Genomic DNA, 23396 nt, shown 5'->3' on the forward strand with positions numbered 1-23396 from the left:
AAGGGCTGTGGCGACATCTAGTGTTACCAATGAACATTTTCCTATTTTCTAACTTTTAAAACAGCTTTTTTCCTCCACATCGACAGGTGGCAGCTGTGAGTTAATAGCTTACTATTAACCATTACCAAAACGAGTCTTTAGGCCATAGATGCACAGCAGATAGAGTTAATAGGCCAACTCAGATATATAAATATGTTTATATAAATAAACAGATCTTTTGGCCAATTTCCCCTATCCAATTAAGTTCTGTGAGGTAGACAATTATTAAAATTAAGACAATCGTGAAATTTATTACAATTGAACAAAATAAGATCTTAAAACTATCTTGTTAAGTGACATTTAGCCAACACTGCTAACATATCTATGTAGATGTGAATGTAGCTAGCCACTAGTTTAGCTAGCAAGTATTTGGGATAATATGAGATACATGAAATGAGGAGTGTAGAATAAAGCATAAACTCAATTGTTATAATAAATCAGTCACGCCTCGTAGGGCAAATAGCTCTCTATTAAAAATAATTAGCTTCTTATCCTGAGCGAAGTAAACCGGTTCTCAATCTTTCTAGTCAGTCTATTTCTATGCCAGCGGTCCCTCGTAGGCGCTGTGTTTGACTACTTGCATAAGTTAGCTTTTGCTAACTCCACAATGGACAATGTCCCCAGTTTTTGCTCCTCAGTCAGTTCTGAAGAAAACGGACCAGACACTTGCGACAGTCCCTCGATGGAAGATGGATTAGTCGACGCTTTTGGCGACCTGGCTGCCCTCCCGGTCGAGGTTGGCGAGAGAAGACCGACGTGTTTACGGTGCCGGTGAGCTGAATTAAAGTGAAGCTAATGCTAGCTAGCCAAGGTAAAGTGGTTGGACCAGACAGGAAAGAACCCATCCGACTCCCCCCTTTTCCCCCCTTTCTTCTCCTCCTCAAGTAACTGCCATGTTTTAATGAGGGAACAGATTTATGTCGTTACAGAAAAGCTCAAGACCAGCTGAAACAGTTGAGATGGGCTAGGCTGGGAAGTAACAGGGCAATCACAGCTTCACGTCTTCAACTTTCCTCCCATGTAGTCGCCCTCAGAAGGTGTGTCTCTGTCCTTTTCTTCCACCACAACCCCTGGAGGTCTCTACGTGTCTGTACGTAGTGCAGCATCCTGCAGAGGTGAGTCATTACAATTAAAGTAAGACTGCATGTTCAACTCAGAGACTGCATCATGTTATTCATGTCTACCTGTAGAGGGTAGGTCCTAAAACAAGAGTCATGCACCTAAATGTCCATTTAAACCTGTTTTCTCTGCTGTAATCAACCCCCCTGTTCATACTGGCCGTTTAGAGACCCCTTCATGATGTACTGCTATTGTAAATGATGTAGGACATCAAGTTCAAGCTTCAACAGTTTTAAAATTAAAGACAGAAGTTGTGTAGATATTGGTTTGTGTGCCCTGAGTTTCGCCTCTCAGGCAACATACAGGTTGAGGTTGGGTTAAACCTGCAGACGCTAATGTATGTGGCTTAAATAATGTCCCAATGTTGTTTTAAATAATGTTATATTAAATATATGTATTAAAATAAGTAGCATTCATCTTTTTTTGCCCTATTTTATGCCCCCCAAATGTAAAATGCAGCTCCAAATGAGATGCACATTTGAAATATGAGCCAAACAGGCCAGATAGTCATTAGCATCAGCACATATTTATTTATTTATTTATTGTGATTGTGATCAGCTATTCTAACCGCAAGTGTACTTTCAGGAGAGCAGAGTACTTCGCACAGTTCCACTGCTTGCTGCTTGTTTGCCTCAAGGAAAATGCAATGTCATAGTTGGAAGAAGATTCAATGAGGAGAAGTAAGCAGTGTATTCTGATTTCACAGTACCGCAGCACCGTCGTCTCTGAATTCTCAAATATATTTAGTTTTTGCTTCCATCCTTTTTCTTCTCAGGCACCCAGAGCTGGCGGCGGTATGTCGAGACAGCAAAACGCTGATCCTGTATCCAGGCCCCAAATCCCACAACCTGGAGGAGTTGGTGCAGTACCAGGAAGTGGGCACTGTGAAACATAATGTGATCATCATCGACGGCACCTGGAGCCAGGCCAAAAACATGTTCCTCAAAAACAGCCTGTTCCACCTGCCTAAACAGGTGTGTATATCTGTGTTATTATACCAAAGGAGAATAAGGTTAGATTTGAAGACAACAGGAAGTTCTTAATTTGCCTTCTGGTGTGTTTGCTAAGGCCAATGACAGATATCTTAGGCGAGGTTTATGTGTGAAAATGGTCTTTCAGAATCTTGCTGGAACAGAGAAGACTGCCCTGTCCACCTGAGACGCTATGAATCCTCCCATTCCACCCACTGGTGGGAAAGCTGCCTCACCCACATGAAATGACTAATTGAAACTCAAAGCAAAATTAAAAAATCCCTCTTAAATGTGAGCAAGTGGACGTGCTGTTAGGAGAGCGAACAGTGAACACATAGATGCACACACAGTTAGATTAATTAAAAACAGAGATGGATTATATGACTCCACCCACCGCTAACAATGTGATAATTGAATGTCAAGGCATTAAATGGCTATTGTATAAAAATCTCTACCTTAAATAGCATCAAAACTGAGGTTTGATTGCAGGAATCAGATTATATAATAAGAAACAAACTCTTGCCTTTTATAGGACAACAGAGAGACAAACTTCCACTACTGACCGCCTCTGCTTTGGTTTGTCAGGTCCAGCTCAACAGGACTCTGTCCAGCCAGTATGTGATCCGCACTCAACCCTCCAACATCTGTCTGTCCACGCTGGAATGTGCTGCTGTCGCCCTGTCCATCCTGGAGCAGAATGACGACATCCAAGAGGTGACGTGGTGAAATTATCTAAATTACCGACATGAACGTTAAACCTGCTTTAACTGGTTATTTTTGGCCAGCAGAAACAACACAGACGTGCTGTATTGTGACCTTTAAGTTGATATGGTTACGTTGTTAGCAAACAGTTGACTATTGACAATATTCACTCCTTTTAGCTCTGTTTTGGTCTCCACCAGCTCTGAGAAAGATATCTCAGTATCAAGCTGCTAAATACTCCAGTATGTTCACAGCTGCTGTTTGATGCTGCACAGGTAGTGTACAGTCGGTTTATCAGCTGAAAACAGCTGTGTCTGGAAACAAGGCAGGTGAGAGCCGAAAGAATGAATCAAAACAGTGATGTTGGAGGCTGTAAAAGCAAAACAAACAGCCAAAAAACCCTAAAATGCTCAGGAAGTAGATGGTTTTTCTGAGGAGTCCACTGGACCAAAGCAAAGTAAATAAATGTCTTGTGTTTCCTGTCGCTCCTCCCTTCGCCGTCTGCTTGTCCAGGTTCTGCTGAGGCCCCTGAAAGCCCTGTGCTCCTTCCAGCTGCAGCACGGCGCTCAGATTCATCACAGCAAGGAGCATCTACTGAAGAACGGCATGTATGACAAACCCATGCCCAAGAACAAGCGCAAGATCAAGAGGATGGAGAAGCTCGTCAGTGACCACAACATCTGCCCAAGATGAGGAAGCGACTGAGCGTAGAAACGGGGCTTGACTCGTGTTTGTATGCACAGCCGTCTGCGCTGCACAGGACTGGAGCATCAGAGCGGCATGCAGCAGCGTCAGGGTGCAGGCCTGGAAACCGCTGCACTGTTTGGGAGTTTTTCTTCTGTGTTCAGATAATTGTTGGTAAATGTAATTTATGGATTTGCCATTAATTTAAAACAGATTAATGGCAAGTTGAAGTTGCGACTTAAAGGTCATGGCGTGACAGTAAATCAGGTTACATTGTTTTAAGAACAGTTTACATTGTTCCTCCCTGCACTTTATAAACACTATGGGGCTTCTGTTGTGGTTGTCTTTATATGGCTGCAGCTGATCACATCTGGAAGGGCTGATTCCATCGATGTTTTGTCTTTTTTTTTTTTCTTTTTTACAAGCAAATTCTTCATTCATTCAGACACTTACAAAATAAAAATACCTCTAAAAGCACATGTGATGTTCCATGAAACGTCCAGATAGCGAGAACAAAGTGATACTGCAGCTGAGTATTATGTAGTACTGCACAATGTATTTGATGTTACACAAAGCAAGTTAAGTAATTCTGTCTGAATAAGGTCCTTTTTGATGTGATTTTAAGTCATTGTTAACCAGGCAGGTTGTTTTTCAGCCTGGTCATGTGTTTAAGGATCATATTACAGGTTGATTTAATAAGGTGTACACAACTTTTTTTTTTTTTTAATACCTCTGGTACTGTTATAAAATGGATGCTTTTGCAGGATTTCAATTTTATTTAATCGCATTTTAAGGTTAAAAGAAAAGTCACAGTTGTGTCATAATAAAACACGGCTGGAAACAGTCTTACATGTGTAATTTCTAATTTTTTTCATCTTCAGTATAATTCTGAATGGAGATGAAATGATGTACCGCCCTGAGAGCATAATACCAGGGTGAAGTAAATTAAACCGTGAAGAAAAACGGTTAAAATAAACATGTAAAAAAAATGAACGAGTACAAATGTTGAAATAAATAAATAATACAACATTGGATAATTAAATGAGATTTTGCCGGGGTTTTTTTGGTGCAGGATTTTAATGCCTGCAAGTACTGCTCATATTCTTTCTTGAAAACAGAAAAAGAGGCTTTTTAATGGTGACTTTACGTTTACATTCATGAAATTTGTCTTATTTTCAATCAACAGCATTTTGTAATCTGCCTCGAAGTGACCGTTGACTGAACTACTGCGCATGCGTGTTTCGTCTCGGCCCGGTCTCTCCGCCATCTTTGTCGGCTACCCATTGTTCACTCTGGAGCTAACAACGGTGGTAAATCAGTTTACACTGCGCAATAAAATAACTTGACAGTGTCACAGGCAGCTGCCGGTGACAGTCGTGGATTTGCTCTCAGGGTTGCGACTTGTTCTCGGCCAGCAAGTTGAACAGAATGGACGATGACCAGCCCAAAACCCTGTAAGTGTGTGTCTGCGTTACCGTTAGCTAACCACTTGTATTCGTCACGTAGCTAACATTCCGTGGCAGCGTATTATTCAGGGTGAACTCGAGTCCCAAAACGTTGCTTTTTGTGGCATGCAGAGATCGAACCCATGTTTCAGTTAGAAATGCAATAATTGTTTGCAGTTTTGCTCAGGGTTTCGATAAACGTAACCTAAAACGAAATAGCAAAAACCAAACATCGTAATGCTCTAACCCTTCGTTAACGCTAGCAAGCTAATTCCAGAAAAATCTCAAATTAACGCATCGGTTCACATTATTCGTTGAGACAAACCCGGTGTAAAAGTTGGATTGTTACTAAAATACATGCTGTTTGGTGTATTGTGTGTATGGCGGATGAAATAGTGACTCGCAGACATTAGCTAAATGTACTAGATAGTGTTTTATGCTGCAAGTAAGTCTGACGATGAGCAGGAGGACGCTCAACCGCCAGGTTTTTCTATGGAGTTTGGTTTGCCATCATCCCCGAAACGTTAGTCGGACGATAGAATAATTATTGCATAGGCCTAAGAACATATTTCAGTGTATAGCTTTGTTGCCGGTAACCTCATCAAACGTTAACACATGCTAATATTGATGTTTCGTTTTGAGGAAGGGTTTATTTTTGTTACCAGGGTAAGATTAACTTAACTCTATTTAAAGCCAGCAATGATGTAAGGACAAGGCCAATAGCTGGGATTTCAATAATGTAAATAGCTGCACTCTATGTTTGGCTGAAGAGCTTATTATTAAATGTAGACCACAGGCATAACTGCCATGAATGGCCTTGAAATTTAATTGCCTTGAGACATTTGCAATTATTTGAATCCCTAAGGTGGAACTGAAATCTGCCATTGCTGGATGCTGATTTATTTATTTTTTATTGTGTGTGTGTGTGTGTGTGTGTGTGTGTGTGTGTGTGTGTGTGTGTTTGGCATGTACACATACACTGGTCTCTTGTGGAAGAACTCCATGTTGTGCCTGTTCCTTCATGGCAGCAGCAGTTTATATTAGAGGAAGACCAAATACAAAGAATGAGCTGAACTGATTTGGAAGTTGTATAAATGTGGATTGTAGAATGTTTTTGTGGTTGAATGTTACAGCTCAAAAGCCCTATGGGACTTCACACCAATGAAATTTGGCCAGTAAAGCCATTTATTGTTTAGCGTGAAACTTGGAGAAATAAAGACACACACACAACAAAATTGAGAAAAATAAGGCAATTTACTGAACTGTTACCTTTCCACACAAAACACAGCGAGGACATCCACTCGGACTTCAGCAGTGCACAGACGTGTGTCTAATCAAAGCACAATCTGAATAGCCTTTGAGTGATGTTTATCTCTGACTATATTTTCATATAGTCACCACAGTAATGGAGGAAAAGTTTGCTCCTGCTTCTGCACCCATGCAAGATGTTAAAAAAAAATAAAAAATCATTCTCCAGCTAAACCACAAAACAGTAATTGGTAGTCTCTGTGTCTTCTGTCCATTGTTTTTTTTTTCTTCTTGAATGTAGGTATGTGGGGAATCTGTCCAGGGACGTGACAGAGGCCCTCATCTTGGAGTTGTTTGGCCAGATTGGACCCTGCAAGAGCTGTAAAATGATAGTAGATGTAAGTTCACCGCTCATCTGTTTCATGATGCATTCCTGTTTCCCCTCTTTGCCTGAGAAAGATGCTTTGGCAGCAAAATCCAAGTGTCAAACAACTGTTCCTCTTGAGAATTCATACTGTATGTAAGCTCCTTGCGTCCCCATCTCATGATCTGATTTAGTCTCTTGCTCTCCTCCTCGCTATTTGTCTAGTGGCCGGTAGTATTAGAGCCTTCTGTTTCAGTGCTAACTGATGATGACATTATATTTACTCAGACTTGCATAATGACTACAGACACTTATAGTCCAACTGAGAATAAATTGAAATTTTGTGTCTGCCACAGCACACACATCTGCTCTCTAAATCACTGGTCTGTGTTCTCTTTTGAGAAAAAATCTGAATCCATAAAGGAGAAATTTTCACTCTATATTTTTGGTTTCATGATGGCATCCCCTAGCTATGCAGTAAATCAACCGAGTACTGTTCAGGTATCTGTTTTGGTAGATGGAGGCCATATTTCCGTACAGCACAGTCTTCATAAAGCAGGAAGTGGTCAGTGGTCTTAAATAGGAGGGGCAGACGGTCACACTGAGCCAGTCAAGAACAACACGCACCAACTTTCCTTCTAAACAGCATCCCGACGCACCTGCAAATTTTATTTCCAGTTTGATGCTGGTGTGGTTCTTGGTCTTCAGTGCTGCTAACAACTCGTTGTCTGCCTCTGTCACGTAGGTTACAGCACAACTTTATTATTATTATTTTTGGCCTTTCATTCTCTACCAGTGATGTAAAACCAGCACTCTGACAGCCTGCCAGCTGCTGTCAATCAAACTCAGACAGGCACACTCCCCTCCAGGTGGCCGAGACGAAAAGGAGCATTTCCGCTATTTCTGCAAATAACCTTTTCCCCTTTTTTAATACAGAAAATTCTTAACAAAACACAAAAAACAGGTGGATATTATGTGTGACTACAATAACAGATGACTAAATGTGATCTCACTTGGACTTTAATATCTGTGTTTCCTGTCCACTCCAGACAGCAGGTCATGATCCGTACTGCTTTGTGGAGTTCTATGAGCATAGACATGCCACTGCCACAATTGCAGCCATGAATGGTCGGAAAATTTTGGGTAAGGTAAGCAATCATATCTCCTGGGTGAGTCCACTAGGGCAAGGCTGGGTGGGCAGGGTTCAAATGAGGCGGCTGGAAAAGCTTGTATCTTGTTAAACCTTATCTTCCTGCTCCACTTCATTTAATTTGCTTCATTCCCTCGTGCACATTGTTATTCCGTGCACAGTCTGAAATGATTCGGGTGGGAACACCAAAAGATTGACCTCACTGCAGTGAAGTGTCAGAATCTTAAAAACACAACGTGCTCAATTAGCTTTTGCTTTGTGTGGAATTGTTTCCTGATTTCTTCTTTCTCGTGGTATTAACATGTCAGTAGATGAAAGCCACGATGGATACAGAGTAATCACTGTCATTAAGGATCAGAGTGTTAGAGTGTGTTCTGCCCTTTTCTGTGCTTTTTTCCCCTCACACAGAGGTTTAGGAGACCACCTTTACATTTCACTACAAAGAGAAAAGAAAAGCATATTCAGTGTGGAGTTTCACTACACTCAGACTGATGCACCTCAGCAGTATTGACTATTAATGGTTGAATTTAGACCCACACTTATGGTATTGCACAAGCACCGAAGCAATGTATATTTCAGTTCTGATTATTTTAGCAACTTTTCCATCACTGCGTATCTGAACTGTGCAGCAATATAACTGAAGTTTGTGCAGCCTCATAAAGCTGTTTTCTGTTTTCACAATAAAAAAAATCATCATTCATTGGGCTGCAAATACTGATTGTTGTCATTATAGAGTCATCTGTCACTTATATTCTCGATTACTAAAGTTTCTCTTTAGTAAAGATGGAGTTTATATGATAGAAAACTATGAAATCTAGCAAATATCCACACTGGAGGAGATGGAACAGCCTATGGAAAAGCCTCAATTAATAGACTTTCCACATGTGTGTTTTGAGGGTCAGTTGGCACCACGCTAACATATGGAGTTGTTATAAAGGAAGTTTTCCATAGTGTGCACAGTTGCTGAACTTTAAGCTTTAAAGGCAGGTTTTTTTTAACAGGCTTTTGCATTAGATTACATCACAGGCACACCTGATCAGGCGTAAACAAAGTGCTTTTTGGGTTTTTATTGTCACTTCATGCACCATGCTGTCTCTGCTTTAATTCAGATTTTCCTTCAGTGAGTTTGCCATCTGTGTATGACTTGATTTAACATGGCCCTGCTGTGTAATCATGCTACGTGTAACATTCTTTGATCTACTTTAATTGATGCTCTTCTGTGCCCCTACATCTTTACTGCTCTGTGTTCTTTTTGCAAACTTATTTCCACATAGAATCCACATAAGAGCAACTTCAAGAGAAATACATTCAGTTGAAAATATTTTATCCTCAACAGGTATTGAAGGACCATTTGAGGAGTATAACAAGTTCGTAAAAATCACTTGTTTGTAAGTCCCTTGTTATTTGGACCTTACTTCCTACAGTTTTGCTCCAAATTTTTACTAGACTGAGACTGAAATGTTCCTGATTATGAAGGTTCAATCTTGATATCCCTTTATATTCTCCACTGTGTTTTACTGTTTTATTACTAAATGCAAAGGTATGTAAAATTAGATAATAACAATGGATGAATCAATTTGTAATGGTGGTTTAAGAACCGAGTGTGGCTTACAGAGACCACCTTATTAAAGAAAAAAGTTCTCAATCACAAAATAAAGTAAAACTGGTGTGTGACAAAACCTCTAATCAGAGAAAAAGCACCTTCCTCTCTTCTTCATGCATTGTTCACATCTCACCGTGTTCCTCTTCCTTGCTCTCTACGACTGTCTCTCTTACAGGAGGTCAAGGTCAACTGGGCCACAACGCCAACCAGCCAAAAGAAAGACACAAGCAGTAAGTAGTGTTGTACCGTGTCTTTAAGCATTGTAGTCCACCACAAGCTGATTGGTTCTGCTGATACTGAGCTTCAGGTGATTGTCGTTGCACCATGTGATGAAGCTCTCTGTCAGTCTTCTGTGCTCCTCTAAAAATAGTCTCTAAGTGAAGACAGCATGTTATTCACTGAGCCATACATGTCAAATTGTGAGCCAAAAACTACATTTAAAACCTTTTAAATTCCTGTAAAGTCTTCACTAAACGTATGAGTCTGGACAGACATGGATACAAACTGCAGCTTGAAGAACCTGCAGAGGTTTTTGACCACGAAATGTAATTCTGGTTACTATAAATGGGTGTTTTTTGTTGTTATTTTAGGTCATTTCCATGTCTTTGTTGGAGATCTCAGTCCTGAAATTACCACAGATGACATAAAAGCAGCTTTTGCTCCATTTGGGAAAATATCGTAAGTGTTTTCTCATGGTCCTGTTTGTGTTGCACCAAACCCTACCATACAGAAAACTTCACTAACCGTGTGTCATATTGGTCTGCAGGGATTGTCGAGTGGTGAAAGACATGGCCACAGGTAAATCTAAAGGCTATGGCTTTGTCTCCTTCTTCAACAAATGGGTAAGTGTGCCAGTGATGCCCATGTGTTAGCCGACTGAGAAAACCTGAGTAGGTTCTGATTGCTGATTGTTGAAGCCAGGCTTTACAGTAACATGTTTTGTACTTTGTGTCGGTGACGCAGCAGTTTGTGTGTTTCCTCTGTATGATCAGGATGCAGAGAATGCCATACAGCAGATGGGAGGACAGTGGCTGGGAGGGAGGCAGATCAGGACCAACTGGGCCACCAGGAAGCCTGCTCCTAAAAGTACAAATGAAAGTAAGTTCACAGCAATTAGATTAAGGATTAATTGATGCATTTAGCCCTCTTAAGGCCATGCAGACTTGTTTTTTTTACATCCACTGAATGTACTCCAGATGTTGGTCCAGATTGAAGTATCTCAACTCAGTCCAACACTTTGGTCTATGGCCTTACATAATGAACGACAATCCCTTCAGCCTCAGCGGTGCTTTTTGTTAAGCGCTAATTAGCCAGTGTTAGCATGTTAAAAAGCTAAATTAAGATGGTGAACATGGTCAGTATCATAACTGTATATAACACAGCTGACTTGCATCATCAGTAGGATACAAAGTATTGAAGTTTATTCATCACAAGACAACTTTTTCCTTCCTTTCTGTCAGTTCAGTCGACGCAGGCGGTTGTATTGTAAGAGATTAATGAATAAAACTGGTGTAACTTTGTTTCAGCAACCAATACCAAGCAGCTATCTTTTGATGAGGTGGTCAACCAGTCCAGCCCCAGCAACTGCACCGTGTACTGTGGGGGAGTCACAACAGGCCTCACCGGTGAGTCGCGCTTTGTCCCTGAGATTAAGCTGCAGGTTTAAAAGCACTGCTCGCACTTGGAATATTAACGTTCTTCTTTTATTCGTAGAGCAAATTATGAGACAGACCTTCTCGCCCTTTGGTCAAATAATGGAAATCCGCGTTTTCCCAGACAAAGGCTACTCGTTTGTGAGGTAAGCTGACTTTCTGATCGACCTGACAGTCATTTTTTGGATGCAGTGAAGGCTGAAGTGTCACTTATGTGCAGGACGACTACAGATTAAACCTCCTTTTTCTGCATGCAGGTTCAACTCCCATGAAGCAGCGGCTCATGCCATTGTATCTGTCAATGGCACATCCATAGAGGGCTATGTTGTTAAGTGTTACTGGGGCAAAGAAACAACAGACATGGTTAGCCCCATACAGCAGGTACAGATGCCACAGGTATGCTCCAGGATCATCCTCAGTACAGCATGCACTTTGTCTATAATGTGGACTACTTTTGAAATGAAATCCCTGGTTTTGAACAGCTGCAGTGCTCCTTGGTTTAACTGTGAGATCCCAAATCTGTTGCTGTGTGATGCCGGTATAACGTGACACTCTGCATCCTGAAATATTCTTCTGTATGTCAGCAGAACACAGTGAGCTTCACAGCGCAGCCCTACAGTCAGTGGGGTCAGTGGTACAGCAACACGCAGCAGATTGGCCAGTATGTGCCCAATGGATGGCAGGTGCCGAGCTATGGAGTCTATGGGCAGACCTGGGATCAGCAGGGCTACAAGTGAGTACCAGAGACGGCCCAGGATCAAAGCAGCCACTTGAGACTGAGCTTCCTATCGTTCCTTTCACCTCCCTCAACTTCTTTATCCTTTGCTCTGCTGGTTACTATCACCACAACAAACATGCTGTAATTCTGTAGTAACATGTTTACTTTGTTCACATCCACCTTGTTTCATGACCACAGACGGAGCCTGTGGAAGTGCCTTAAACATGCATTCTTCCTAATGGCCAGCAGGGGGCACTACTACTGCTTGTGAAATGAAGTCTGAATGTATGAAAGCTTATGAGAAAATGACCCTTCTTCTCACTTGATTTATTTCTTCAGTAAATATTTTCCGTATGAGTCTATGAGCTCAAGTCTTCTTCAGTACAGCAGGATATTCATTTAGTAAATCATGGCCCCATTTAGAGTAAAACAGAGGCCCTTTCATCCATCCACCTCTGGCTCTAAAAACAGTATCCACAAAGCTGTGGGTGACGTCACGGTGGGTTTGTACTAGCTCATGACTGATTAAGGGACTATTTTGGCAGCTGCTGTATTTATGTTGTTTCATTCGCTGTGTTAGAGGAGCGAAGGCTGCACTGGAAATGGTTTTGCTAGATGTGTGTTAGTGAAGAGAAGACAGGGACTGGACTGTTTTTCAACGTCTTTTATGTGACACCTGTAGGACAAAACACAGCAGTTTTGAAGCCGACACGTGTAGCTGCTTTAAGCACACCAACCTCCTTAACACAAGCAAGTCTAAATCCAGCTGGACTGGCCCTGTTTACTTTCCTGTTTGTGGCTTCAGACGTCTCATAATTTCATTTATGCTTGGCTCTATATATGCGTCTCTGTTGCCCAGTCTGACTGCAGCCCCTCATGGATTTTCCAGGGTTTGTGTAAATCAGCATAAGCTCCAGTCCAGAGGGTGGTGGAAGTGCACCTGAATGAAGTAGTTACACTTGGGAGGAATAAAGTTTATACACGGTGCATTTCCACTGAGTCCATCGCTAATGCTGGTCGGGCTGCTTGTGCACTTAGCATAATCTTAATGTGGCTCCATTTGTTTGACTGTATTGTTTCCCGTTTCAGTCATTTACACGCTGGTGCCGGCTGGACAGGTGTGGGAGCTGTGAGCAACGGGGGCATGGTGGAGCCCGGGCAGGGGGTCAACGGGACGGTGCTAACCAACCAGGCTGGCATGAGCACTGCAGGCTACCACACCCACTGATCACAGTAGCCCTCGCTAAGCCTCCGAGGCCACACGGATGATACTCTGCTGGGGGAAGGGAGTGCATTAGATGTACTCTCTCTGTTGCCACACACAAGTTGTTCTGTTAGTGAGGCTGGTACGCCATTTTATCAACCTGACCAGCCCTTAACCTCACCCACTGCCCAAATCTGCAAATGTAAAAACGATCCACTCCAGAACACTTTAACACTGTTAAAACAGCCATCGCTAATGCACCTTGCATTCCCGGGCCCATTTTATTGTTTGGCGTATTTTTGTAATGCCTGCAGATAACTGGCCAAATGTAAACGATGCGACCACGTCAAGATATTTCTAGCACAGCCACGTTTTAGTTTAAAAGGCAGAAATGTTCAGCTAATGAAATCTATGTTAAAACACCAGGTTTTGTTTGTTTTCAGCCCCTCAGAGCCAAAGAGCAAGGGCAGATTTTTATACCAATGTTTAACAATCAGACAGAAAGACGAGGCTGCCGACTTCACCGCAGAGAGTAGTCCATAGAGCGGGGAGCCATTTTTACTTTGTCTCATTTGGAGCCTCCTGCTCTCACTGTTCTGGTCTGTCCACCTTTACTAAAGTGAAATACGAGTCCGAGCAAGTTCTCAGGGTGTTGTCAAGTCATTCTGTGAAACGTAGGAAATCACTGAGTAGAAGCAGGCATCTGGAGGGAAAGTCAACGCCACAAAACAAGTAAATTTCATCTCCCTGACCGGACCGAGCGGACTGAGCCCAGTCCGTGGATACGAAACGTGTGTGTATTCTCGCGTGTGTGCATGAACTCTGATGCTTTTACACAAGACAATGTCCAGCTCATCTTCCCCGAAACAAAAAAGGACTACGCCATCTTTTTCTTTTTTTTTCATCATTTTTCAAGTGTCATTTTCTTTCTTTAAAATGCTGACATTGTATAAAGAGCTTTTGCCTTTTTGTGTTTTATTTCTGGACTTGTCTTATGCAGAAACGTTGCAGTGACACCATCGAATGACACGTGAGACCTTTTGCATTTGTTTATAAAATATTAAGCGGCTGTCAACTGTCAACTTTATTTTTAAGATTAGATTTCAAATAAACCAATTGCAGGGATTACTGCCACTCTTATCTTACTTATAGGCAGACACATATTGCACAAATACTTAAGAATATCTTTTCACAAAATTTGAATTACTAGGGGGTTTTTATGTTTTGCATTCCACTTTCTTTTGTAATTTCCTTTGAAAGTCTGTTTTATGTAACAGTCTGCTCAATTGTACTGAATCTGTATAAAGACAACATGATAATTGAGGAAGCGCGCTCGCTTCTGGTCGGAGTAATGGATTCCAGAAACGGCTGTCTGACAGTAGCATCCCTGTCCAGTGCTGGTCCGTGTACAGTAGAGGCAGTGCAACATTTGATTCTTCCAGAGGTTTGGAGGACAAGCGGCATTGCTATGCAGTGCAAAAGCCTTTCGACTGACAAATAATACATAACTTAAGTTATTCTGTTCAAGCTAAATAATGATTGTTTTCATAGATTAAGAAACAACCATGTAAGGGTCAGATATTTGCACTGTGGCCACCGTCATTTTTAATCTAGTTGGAAAGTCAGTTGTGTTGCCTTATTGTCAGTGAGTTACTTTTAATTTAACCAAAATTCATCCAAGAGTAGGCGGTGCCTAAGAATGTTTTCAACCTATGTTTTGGCAAGAGAAGTTCTGTTGATGCTTCAGTAACATGGTTTGAGTTTTTGCTTTGTCCCATTAAAATGCTGATGCTTAAAAGTTTCCTGGACAAATCTATGTCATCTGGTACTTCCTGTTGGGAAAATGGAGGCAGAAGTCACAACACAGTTGTTGTAGTTGGGCTTAAATTTACTGTAGAGCTGAAATGATCAAGAGAAATTTTTTTGGCTGCTACTGTTTGGCTGTTTCAACGCCTCAGATGTGAGAGTCTGCTGCTTTTCTCTGTTCTAAAACTGTAAATTGAGTATCTTAAAGTTTTGGACAGCTGGTTGGATAAGATATGTTTTGAAGATGTCACCTTGGGTTCAGGGAAACTAATTTCCCCACACTTTATAGGCTAAACAATTGGTTAATCAAAAACATAAATAAAATAAATTATTGCATTAACTGACTGTGAAAATGATAGGATAGCAAAGCATGGATTTCCAATTTCCAACCCAGGTTCCCCTTATTTGTTTGTGGTCATTTAAATCATTGAAATTGAAAATGAAGCACAGTGTAAAGTGACATTATTGGGCCTTTACGATGACACATTCATTAAAATGTGTTGTACTAGAGCTGATACACTTGATTAATCTGTTAGTCCTGCTATTTTGGTAACCAATCAATCACTTCAGCCATTTTTCAACAAAATCTGCAGCCGCTCTGAGTATTTACTGTTTCTGTTTTATATCATGGTAAACTGAATATCTTTGGCCTGGTTTGGACAAAATGAGACTTTAAAAGATGTCACTTTGGATTTCTGTACAAACAATCATGAGCATTTTTCTCAGTTAAGTCCTGCACTGAAAATGTTTGAAGTATCCAAGAATGAAAGTAAAAATATTCTCTCACTGTTAAACAATAAGATTATTACTAATGTAAAAGCAGAATTTTGCTGTTGTAGTTGGAGCTCACTTGAACTGCAACTTATTATTTTCATTATGGATTAATCTGCTGATTATGTTCTTATTATTAGTTAATTGATTGTTTGGGTTGTAAAATTTCTCAAAGTAGTCAGAAATGCTGTTAAAATTCTCCAGAATGACACCTACATAATTCTTATTATGTCCAAGCCTTAGAAATATTAAAAATAAATCGCAATTATTAATATAATGAAAAGGTTTTATTACTTTCTTGCTTTTAAAGGACAAAAGTCGAGAGAAAACACTAGAAAATTAATTTCAGCTCAAGCGTCTGCCCGCCAACCTACACGAACTACACCTCCCATGATGCAACACACCAGAGAGGCCGCCTCCCCCTCTTTTTACCCGCGTGACCGCCTCTGGCCAATGGAGAGTGTCGTTACAGGCGCAATGCGGTTGTCGGGATGTAAGGAGGAATGGCGACGGTCGAGACGGTTTTGGAGGACAGAGCTGAGCTGAATTTGACCAAACAGAAGCGGATCACAGGTAGTTTAAACGTTAGCCGTAAAAAACACTCAGAAAGCTCGCGTGAGAATCAGGTGGCGCGTTTACAGAGAGGTGCCTCAACACATAATGAGACATCTGAAGCGTTTTCACTGTAAGAATGTTGACAACTTGTTAGCAAAACTTGAGAAGGCTGTGTTATTTTAAATAAAGTTTTATTGTCCTATTTTATTTTTATAAACAAGCTAGTCTGATTATCTTATTTTTACTCATAATGTAGAGTCAAATGGGTCACTTTTTCCTGTCATGTCCACAGACATTTATGCTTCCTTTTCCCTCTTTGAAGGTTTCCAGCTCAACTCTTAATGATAGAGAGTGAACATGGAAGCTGAAGTGACGGTGTCCTCCTCATCCAGCGTGGTGTCATCCTCCACCCCTCAGACCACAGCTGTCCAGACCAACCTGGCAGCAAAACAGAGAGACGGCAGAAAGGCCGCATCCACGACCCCCGCCTTCCTGTCCAACCTGGGCAGGGCCACCCTGCGAGGCATTCGCAAGTGCCCGCAGTGCGGCGTCTACAACGGCACCCGCGGCCTCAGCTGCAAGAACAAGGCCTGTGGGATCTCCCTCAGAAATGCTGCTTCAGCGGGCAGGAGCAGCAAGAAGTGTTCAGTGGAGGTGGTGAAAGTGATAATAGACAGTGAGGAGAGAGGTGGAGTCCTGGCCGGTGGCTCAGGTGGAGGCGTGCAGGTGTTTTCGGTGTGTCATAGAGGAAGAGGAGCCACAGCTACGCAGCTGGGCTTTGTTGAACTTGTTCCCACCGATACTGCCATCGCGACAGGCGACGGGGCCACCCTGCTAACCCGCATCAACCTGGGCCGCTGCTTTATGCCGTCTTGCAGGCAGGGTCAGAGGTCAAACCAGGGCGAGTCAGAATCGGGGGTTGCCGGGTCCAAGCAGTCGTCCGATAGCCTCTGCATCCACATCAAGCAAGCCATAGAGGGTCACAGCCGCGCAACCCCGCTGACCTTGAAGAGCTCCGTCTTGGAGGGGTTGCAGGCCTCCATCCAAGCCAGGGAGGAGCTGTGGAGGCTGGCCACAGAGTCTCCAGGGCCCCTGGTGCAGCGCGTCGCAAAAGACACCCTGGTGGTGAAGTGCCACACAGATTCCCAGCATCCTCTGGGGCTGCTGCACCTCACTGTCGGTGCAGGCGGACTGTCTGAAGTTTTAAAGAGTGAGAGAAGGCGCAGAGAGCAGCAGCAGGCCGTTTTCCACTGTGCCTGCCAGCTGAGCAGCAGGAGAAGCAAAGCTGGTGTTGATGGAGCGGGAGGATCCGCCAACTCTCATCCTCCTCCCAGCTCGTCACAACCCTGTCTTCACTTCTACGCCTGTGTGTGTGCCTTTGCAAGCGATGAGAAACTGGCTGCAGAGTTCGCCGCTTTCATCAGCTACACCCCCAGCGGTACCGTAACTGAGCCCCTCCGTCAGTTTCAACTGGTCCTAAAGGAACGGGACGACATTTTGGGAAATACGCTTATTCGCTTGCTTGGCTCGTGTTAGATGAGAGTTGCTGCTGGGTTTTTTTTCTGACGAAACCGTCTTCCTGTCTTTTCACTTTCAGACAAACCTTAAAGCTGGCACATACGCTCAGCTGCCACTTTATTAGGTACACTTGTCTTAAACTAGAGCAGTCTAACTCAACAGTCCTGCGATAAACCCTCCCAAATATGAATGAGCAAACATGAAAAAGAAAAACAATCCACAGAAACACTCTAGACTTTAGATACAGCCAGGCTAAGTGTTTCCCCCTGTTTCCAGTCTTTATGCTAAGCTAAGCTAACTCTCACCTGGCAAATAAACGTATTGCCCCAAATGTCAAATTATTCCTTTAGTGTATCGTTCGGTTCAGTGCAACCTGTTGCTTAACATGTCTTTCTCCATGTTTTACCTTTCAGGTGTGCAGCAGAGCGCTGCCAGCAGAGTGGTCAGTCCCAGTGAGAAGCCTCTGCAGCAGGCCGAATCGCTCATCTCTCATCCCAAAACAAAGAAACTTCGCCAGGATGAATCTCTCTCTGGTGGTTTCATCATAATTCTTCCTGACAGATTCATTACAAGCACTTATCACTCATTTAATGCAGGATGATTGTCTCAATCTTCCATTGTCCTCCCCTCTCTTTCTATCTTTATCTTTCCCAATCTGTTGTTGTGTAATTTCCTGCCCCCCCCTCAGTGGCCTCTACCTCTGGGGTGGGGAATGAGGGAGTTTCAGCCTCCAGCCTGAGGAAAGCTGGTCAGAGGAAAGCCCCTGGTGCTAGTGGGCTGAAGGCTCCAGGTGCTGCCCTCCTCCCTGCCTGCCTACTGAGCCCCCCCTCTGCCTTTTCATCTTTCTGCTGCCTCAGTCTGTCTGTTAAAGAGCCTTACGTGGTCTTAGACATCTGTCTCTGTCTTTATCATTCCTCCGTCTAATCCTGCAGCGCTAATCCTTATCCACTGTTCAAAATAACGGGGTCGCACCGCAGTGGACACACAGCATATTTTAACATTTAATTAGCAAACATTTCCAGGCCTTTTAAGTTACATTTGACAGGCAAAAGCTTACAGACTAAATGTGTGGTTCGTGGGTGGTCCACCTTGAAACAAAGCAGATAATGATGAGTGTTTGTTGTGTCACTTCACTTGTGTGTGTGTGCGCGCGTGTGTGCGTGTGTGTGTGTGTGTGTGTGTGTGTGTGTGTGTGTGTGTGTGTGTGTGTGTGTCAGGGAGTACCCAGGCTGTGGATGAGCGCACAGTGATGATGGGCTTCCACCAGTGGCTGGCCGGCGTCACAGAGAGGATCCACCAGACAATGCACTACCAGTCTGAAGGTAAAGCTGCAGCTCGTTTGCGACGCTGCGTGTTGCTTCAGCTAGACGACTTCACCGCACACACAGTCTGCGCCTCTTGGTCAGAGTTAAAGAAACTGTTCAGCTTTCTTCCCGAGGGAGGATTGATACCGCTCTCATGTCTGTAAGCTAAATATGAAGTTGCAGCCAGCAGCTGGTTAGCGTAGCTTAGCATAAAGACTGGGAACAGGGGGAAACAGCAGCTAGGTAAAATCAGAGAATATGGTACCAGTTTCAAACAACGCAAACCTCATCAGGATTTTATTTAGCTTTCTTTATTGCAAACCTTATTTATACAGCACCTTTCACAGACACCAGTCACTGGCTGTGGTTGCTCAGGCTTTGGTTGCTCAGGCTGTGGTTGCTCTGGCTGTGGTTGCTCTGGCTGTGGTTGCTCTGGCTGTGGTTGCTCTGGCTTTGATTGCTCAGGCTGGCTGTGGTTGCTCAGGCTTTGGTTGCTCAAGCCGTGGTCGCTCTGGCTGTGGTTGCTCTGGCTTTGATTGCTCAGGCTTTGGTTGCTTAGGCTGTGATTGCTCAGGCTGTGATTGCTCAGGCTGTGGTTGCTCTGGCTGTGGTTGCTCCGGCTGTGGTTGCTCAGGCTGGCTGTGGTTGCTCAGGCTGTGGTTGCTCAGGCTGTGGTTGCTCAGGCTGGCTGTGGTTGCTCAGGCTTTGGTTGCTCAAGCCATGGTCGCTCTGGCTGTGGTTGCTCTGGCTTTGATTGCTCTGGCTGTGGTTGCCCTGGCTTTGATTGCTCAGGCTTTGGTTGCTTAGACTGTGATTGCTCAGGCTGTGATTGCTCAGGCTTTGGTTGCTCAGGCTGTGGTTGCTCAGGCTGTGGTTGCTCTGGCTATGGTTGCTCTGGCTTTGGTTGCTCTGGCTATGGTTGCTTGCTGCACTCTGTAAAAGAAGTTGTCGGTGTTTCTCCATCAGGGAAACCTCAGCCTCTGGTGTACCACGTTCCTCAGGAGTTCTTCAACGCTCTGCAGCACCGCCTGTCGCTGGGCTCCAAGAAGAAGAGGCTTCCTAACTTCACAACAGGTACAACGTCATCACTTATTAAATGAATTAGACGTCATTAATTATGCAATTCCAGTCACACTGAAGTAAATCTAGAGCTGCAAGTGTTTGTCCTGCACACACTCAGACGACTCAGCCAAACGCAGTGGTGCAAACTAAGTAGTATATTTACTCAAGTACAAATTTGTGCTACTTGAGTAACTATAGTGATGATACATCTGAATAAAGGACCTTTATCTGTAATGGAGTACTTACTTACATCATTTTATTGGTACATTTACTGTGTTTTCAAAGGATCTGCTTCCACCACAGACTCTCACAATACAGACTCTTTGTCTCTGTCTCTATGTGTCGGCCTCAGCCTTTGTGAGAAATGATGGACTTCATCTCGGCTCCTTCTCCAAGTACACCTGGCACATCACCAACGTCATGCAGGTCAAACGCATCTTCGACACTCCAGAGGTAAACGCTCCCTTCCCCTCGTTCAAAGGGAGGAGGAGTCCCATCCTGCTCTCAGTGATCGCCATCACTGTGTTTTAATGCAGCCCAATTCACAATATAGTTGTTCTCATTTGCATATTTTTCCGTCTGTGTAGTCGGACAACCCAGCAGGTATGAAATTTGATCACAGCTCATAAAGACAACATGTTGACCAGCAGTCATTACCAAGCTGCCGGGCTGCAGATAAAATCATCGTGTAACAATCGTCTGACAAATAAACAGAACGCATTCAGGTGAGGGGCAGCAGCTGTGCTGTGAGATCGGCTCCTGTATTGACATTTAAAACGAGTGAAGACAGAGAAGGCTGGCGTATTTCATGCAGCATCTGTTATCACGACTAACTGAGCTGCTGTCTTTATGCCTCTAAAACCACGAAACATGTCGCAAAACGCCTGTAAACCATGTTATAAATGTGGCTGCCGAGGAACCGAAATGTCCCCAGTGGACGTCAAGGACGCTGGTGTACATTCAGCATTAAGTCTGCAGACATGTAGACACTCACTGTTATTTAGTCTGTTTTTTATTCCCAGATCTAAAACTAGAACTGAGCATCAGTCACAGGCCGCGAAGGACGGTGTACTTTGTAGAAAAGAGGCAAAACGAGGAAATCAAACTGTATTTAATGCATTAATAGTGCAGAAATCAACATAGCATTTCTAATTTGTATCTTTTGTTTTGCTCTGGTACCATTAATATAGACTTGTATATAAATTACTGCATGCTATACTATACTGTACATGTACTGTATAAAGCTAATCAGTTTCTCTCTCCTCCTCATCGTCTGTCCACCAGCTGCCTCTGGAGCTCTCTCAGAGTTTTGTGAAGAACGCTGATGGCTCCTACTCGCGTTTCCGCTGCCCCGAGCCTCCGCCCGAGCCGGAGCTACCAGAGGGCTTCAGGACGGAGCGGCCGCAGGCGATACGGCCGATGGAGCTCCGCACCTTCCTCAAAGTCGGTGAGTGACTGTTTGTTCCAGCCGCGATGTCTCCAAGAGGTCAGTCTGCACAGCTGTACCCATGCAGCCATGTATCTGCGCAGGACCAGGCTCGGCGGACCAGAAGGAGGCCGGCCCCTTCGTGATCGAGTGGATCCCGGACGTTCTCCCTCGCTGTCAGATGGGAGAGCTCAGGATCAGCTTTGAATTTGGCCACCAGCAGAGCGGCCAGCCGGAGCACTGTGAGAAGACGAGTTTGGCGGAGAAAGGAGTTCGTTCCAAGTCGGATTCAGGCCAGCCCAAACTCACAAAGGCTGTTGAAATCCTTCAGGTGGTTGTGTGACGGCCCCGTCGTCGTTTGTCACGTCAGGTATCGATAATCATGACTCACTGACAGTATGCAGCTCACACATATATCCGTCTTAAATCATACGAGGTGTGAATCATCTCATATAAATTACACAGTATAATGTTGATCAGCTGCATTTTTAGATGATCTAGGCTGTAGAGGAACGCTCATCAGAAAGCCTTTTCCCCAACGCTAAATATTCAGAGTAGTAATGTAGGAAAATATATTTTTGGAAAAATATCTATTTTTTAATCATATAACCTAAACATTTTTACTCCAGACACATCACACAGCCAGTAAGAATTAAAGGTAATGCATTTAAAGCAGAATAAGAACTTCCACAGCAGGTAAAGTGACACGTTCACTGTTTCCTGACTTTTCCCAAAGGTGTAAAAAAACCTGTGTCCAAGCTTTCAAAGCCGGATTTCCGCCTTGTTTGTTTTGCCATGTAAGCGTCAAGGAAATAAAACACATTTAATGGGTAAAATGTCTCTTTATTGGCAAAGATAAAATACCCTCTAATGTAGAATAAAGGTCTTGGATGCGTCTTCACTCGCGGCGCGCCACAAGGGATGGAAAAGGTTTGTGCATTTTGTACAGACACTCATGGTTTCATGGTGACAGCTATCAACGGATCACCATGAAATTAGAAGCAGACGTTCACGTTCCCTTCAGGATGAACTGCAGTACATTTAAAGTTTTCATTTAATATTCATCAACTGCTTTATTTTATGACCAAACACCTGCAAAACAAAGAAATTCCCATCAGCCTCAGGTGTATTTTCTGTGTACTACTACTTAGCAAATACTAGTACACAAACACGCTAAAGTAAGATGATGAACATGGTAAACATATCCTCCAAACATCAGTGTGTTAGCATCGTCGTTGTGACTGTGTTAGCTTCTGTAGACTCTTGTTTATCATTAGAAACACAAGACATTGAATTCAGAATAATAATTTTACGTGAGGTCGTGTGATGTACTTCAAACAAAAACGTCTGAAATTAGTCAAATTCAGCTGTTTAAAAACTGCTCCACGGGAAGAGATGTGTGTTACTGTTGGTGGTGAATGTTTCTCCGTTCCTTCCTCAGCCGTCAGGAGTTAATGCAGGTACATTTTTCTGCCAGCAGAGGGAGGCGTAAGCCTGCTATTTTACCAACCAGAGGCTGCTTTCATGAAGCTTTCCAAGTAGAGAAGGTAAATCTATGACAGGGCTTTTCAGACTGCCTCACTTTGAGAAAATCAGTGTAGAAAATGAGGTGATACAGAAGAAAATTCTGAGCGTTTGACTGCATTTCATAATTTGGCTGAATCTGCCTTCCTCCCTTCTGGGCATCACAAAGCAGGAATTACACACTTGCCGTGATACATATCGCTGGAAACATCACACGTGCTTCTGAAATGTGCCCAAATGTTCATGAATTAATTAAGATTACAAGTTAATACCATGAGAACATCACGCCAAATTACATGCACTCCTCAGAATAGCAGCTTGCACACTGTGTATCTACATCAGGGGTGTAGGCGTATGAGAACAGTGCCAGCCCCCGGCCTCGTTCCTCCCTCACAGGCCCCCAGGACATCAGTGTGAGTACAGCCTCTGCCTGCGCAGGGGGGGCCCGGCTGCCAGACAGCTCCAAGCCACGCATTTAGCTGTTTATGTAGTCTGTCAGTCACGGAGACGGGAGACGCATCAATCCTCTCC

General features: G+C 43.4%; 3 protein-coding genes across 6 annotated transcripts; all 3 read left to right on the forward strand.

Moving 5' to 3' along the window:
- Positions 1–601: 601 nt before the first annotated feature.
- On the forward strand, positions 602–4554 carry dtwd2 (DTW domain containing 2). Its single transcript, XM_070988959.1, has 6 exons — positions 602–810; positions 1064–1154; positions 1744–1838; positions 1934–2132; positions 2715–2843; positions 3345–4554. Exons 1-6 carry the CDS (start codon positions 647–649, stop codon positions 3522–3524), a joined length of 858 nt encoding a protein of 285 aa, XP_070845060.1. The 5' UTR covers positions 602–646; the 3' UTR covers positions 3525–4554.
- A 186-nt stretch (positions 4555–4740) lies between these two features.
- On the forward strand, positions 4741–14700 carry LOC139348376 (cytotoxic granule associated RNA binding protein TIA1-like). Of its 3 annotated transcripts, none has more exons than XM_070988395.1 (12): positions 4741–4969; positions 6510–6606; positions 7622–7720; positions 9501–9555; positions 9916–10003; positions 10092–10167; positions 10318–10423; positions 10852–10950; positions 11039–11123; positions 11235–11373; positions 11562–11710; positions 12785–14700. In XM_070988395.1, exons 1-12 carry the CDS (start codon positions 4944–4946, stop codon positions 12921–12923), a joined length of 1158 nt encoding a protein of 385 aa, XP_070844496.1. In that variant the 5' UTR covers positions 4741–4943; the 3' UTR covers positions 12924–14700. The 3 variants fall into 3 exon arrangements, with proteins under 3 accessions (XP_070844496.1, XP_070844497.1, XP_070844498.1); XM_070988396.1 differs by having other exon boundaries at positions 4759–4969; positions 11565–11710; XM_070988397.1 differs by having other exon boundaries at positions 4778–4969; positions 7622–7715.
- Positions 14701–15954: 1254 nt separating this feature from the next.
- c20h2orf42 (chromosome 20 C2orf42 homolog) lies at positions 15955–22173 on the forward strand. 2 transcript variants are annotated; one of them, XM_070988393.1, is made up of 9 exons: positions 15955–16049; positions 16354–17469; positions 17963–18082; positions 18238–18339; positions 18767–18871; positions 19820–19927; positions 20268–20368; positions 21200–21362; positions 21446–22173. In XM_070988393.1, exons 2-9 carry the CDS (start codon positions 16389–16391, stop codon positions 21682–21684), a joined length of 2019 nt encoding a protein of 672 aa, XP_070844494.1. In that variant the 5' UTR covers positions 15955–16049; positions 16354–16388; the 3' UTR covers positions 21685–22173. The 2 variants fall into 2 exon arrangements, with proteins under 2 accessions (XP_070844494.1, XP_070844495.1); XM_070988394.1 differs by lacking the exon at positions 18238–18339.
- The last annotated feature ends 1223 nt before the right edge of the window (positions 22174–23396 follow it).

The sequence above is a fragment of the Chaetodon trifascialis genome, chromosome 20 (assembly GCF_039877785.1).
Source record: "Chaetodon trifascialis isolate fChaTrf1 chromosome 20, fChaTrf1.hap1, whole genome shotgun sequence".
In the NCBI taxonomy this organism is placed as follows: Eukaryota; Metazoa; Chordata; class Actinopteri; order Chaetodontiformes; family Chaetodontidae; genus Chaetodon; species Chaetodon trifascialis.

What these genes read in the sequence shown, in the direction of transcription:
- dtwd2 (XM_070988959.1), top strand. Translation starts at nt 647, where the DNA reads ATGGACAATGTCCCCAGTTTTTGCTCCTCAGTCAGTTCTGAAGAAAAC. An exon ending in AGAAGATTCAATGAGGAGAA is followed by an intron (nt 1,839 to 1,933) that starts GTAAGCAGTGTA and finishes TTTTCTTCTCAG; the next exon opens with GCACCCAGAGCTGGCGGCGG. An exon ending in AGAATGACGACATCCAAGAG is followed by an intron (nt 2,844 to 3,344) that starts GTGACGTGGTGA and finishes CTGCTTGTCCAG; the next exon opens with GTTCTGCTGAGGCCCCTGAA.
- LOC139348376 (XM_070988395.1), top strand. Translation starts at nt 4,944, where the DNA reads ATGGACGATGACCAGCCCAAAACCCT. An exon ending in GATGACCAGCCCAAAACCCT is followed by an intron (nt 4,970 to 6,509) that starts GTAAGTGTGTGT and finishes TCTTGAATGTAG; the next exon opens with GTATGTGGGGAATCTGTCCA. An exon ending in GCTCCATTTGGGAAAATATC is followed by an intron (nt 10,004 to 10,091) that starts GTAAGTGTTTTC and finishes ATTGGTCTGCAG; the next exon opens with GGATTGTCGAGTGGTGAAAG.
- c20h2orf42 (XM_070988393.1), top strand. Translation starts at nt 16,389, where the DNA reads ATGGAAGCTGAAGTGACGGTGTCCTCCTCATCCAGCGTGGTGTCATCC. An exon ending in CCAGGATGAATCTCTCTCTG is followed by an intron (nt 18,083 to 18,237) that starts GTGGTTTCATCA and finishes CCCCCCCCTCAG; the next exon opens with TGGCCTCTACCTCTGGGGTG. An exon ending in AATGCACTACCAGTCTGAAG is followed by an intron (nt 18,872 to 19,819) that starts GTAAAGCTGCAG and finishes TTTCTCCATCAG; the next exon opens with GGAAACCTCAGCCTCTGGTG.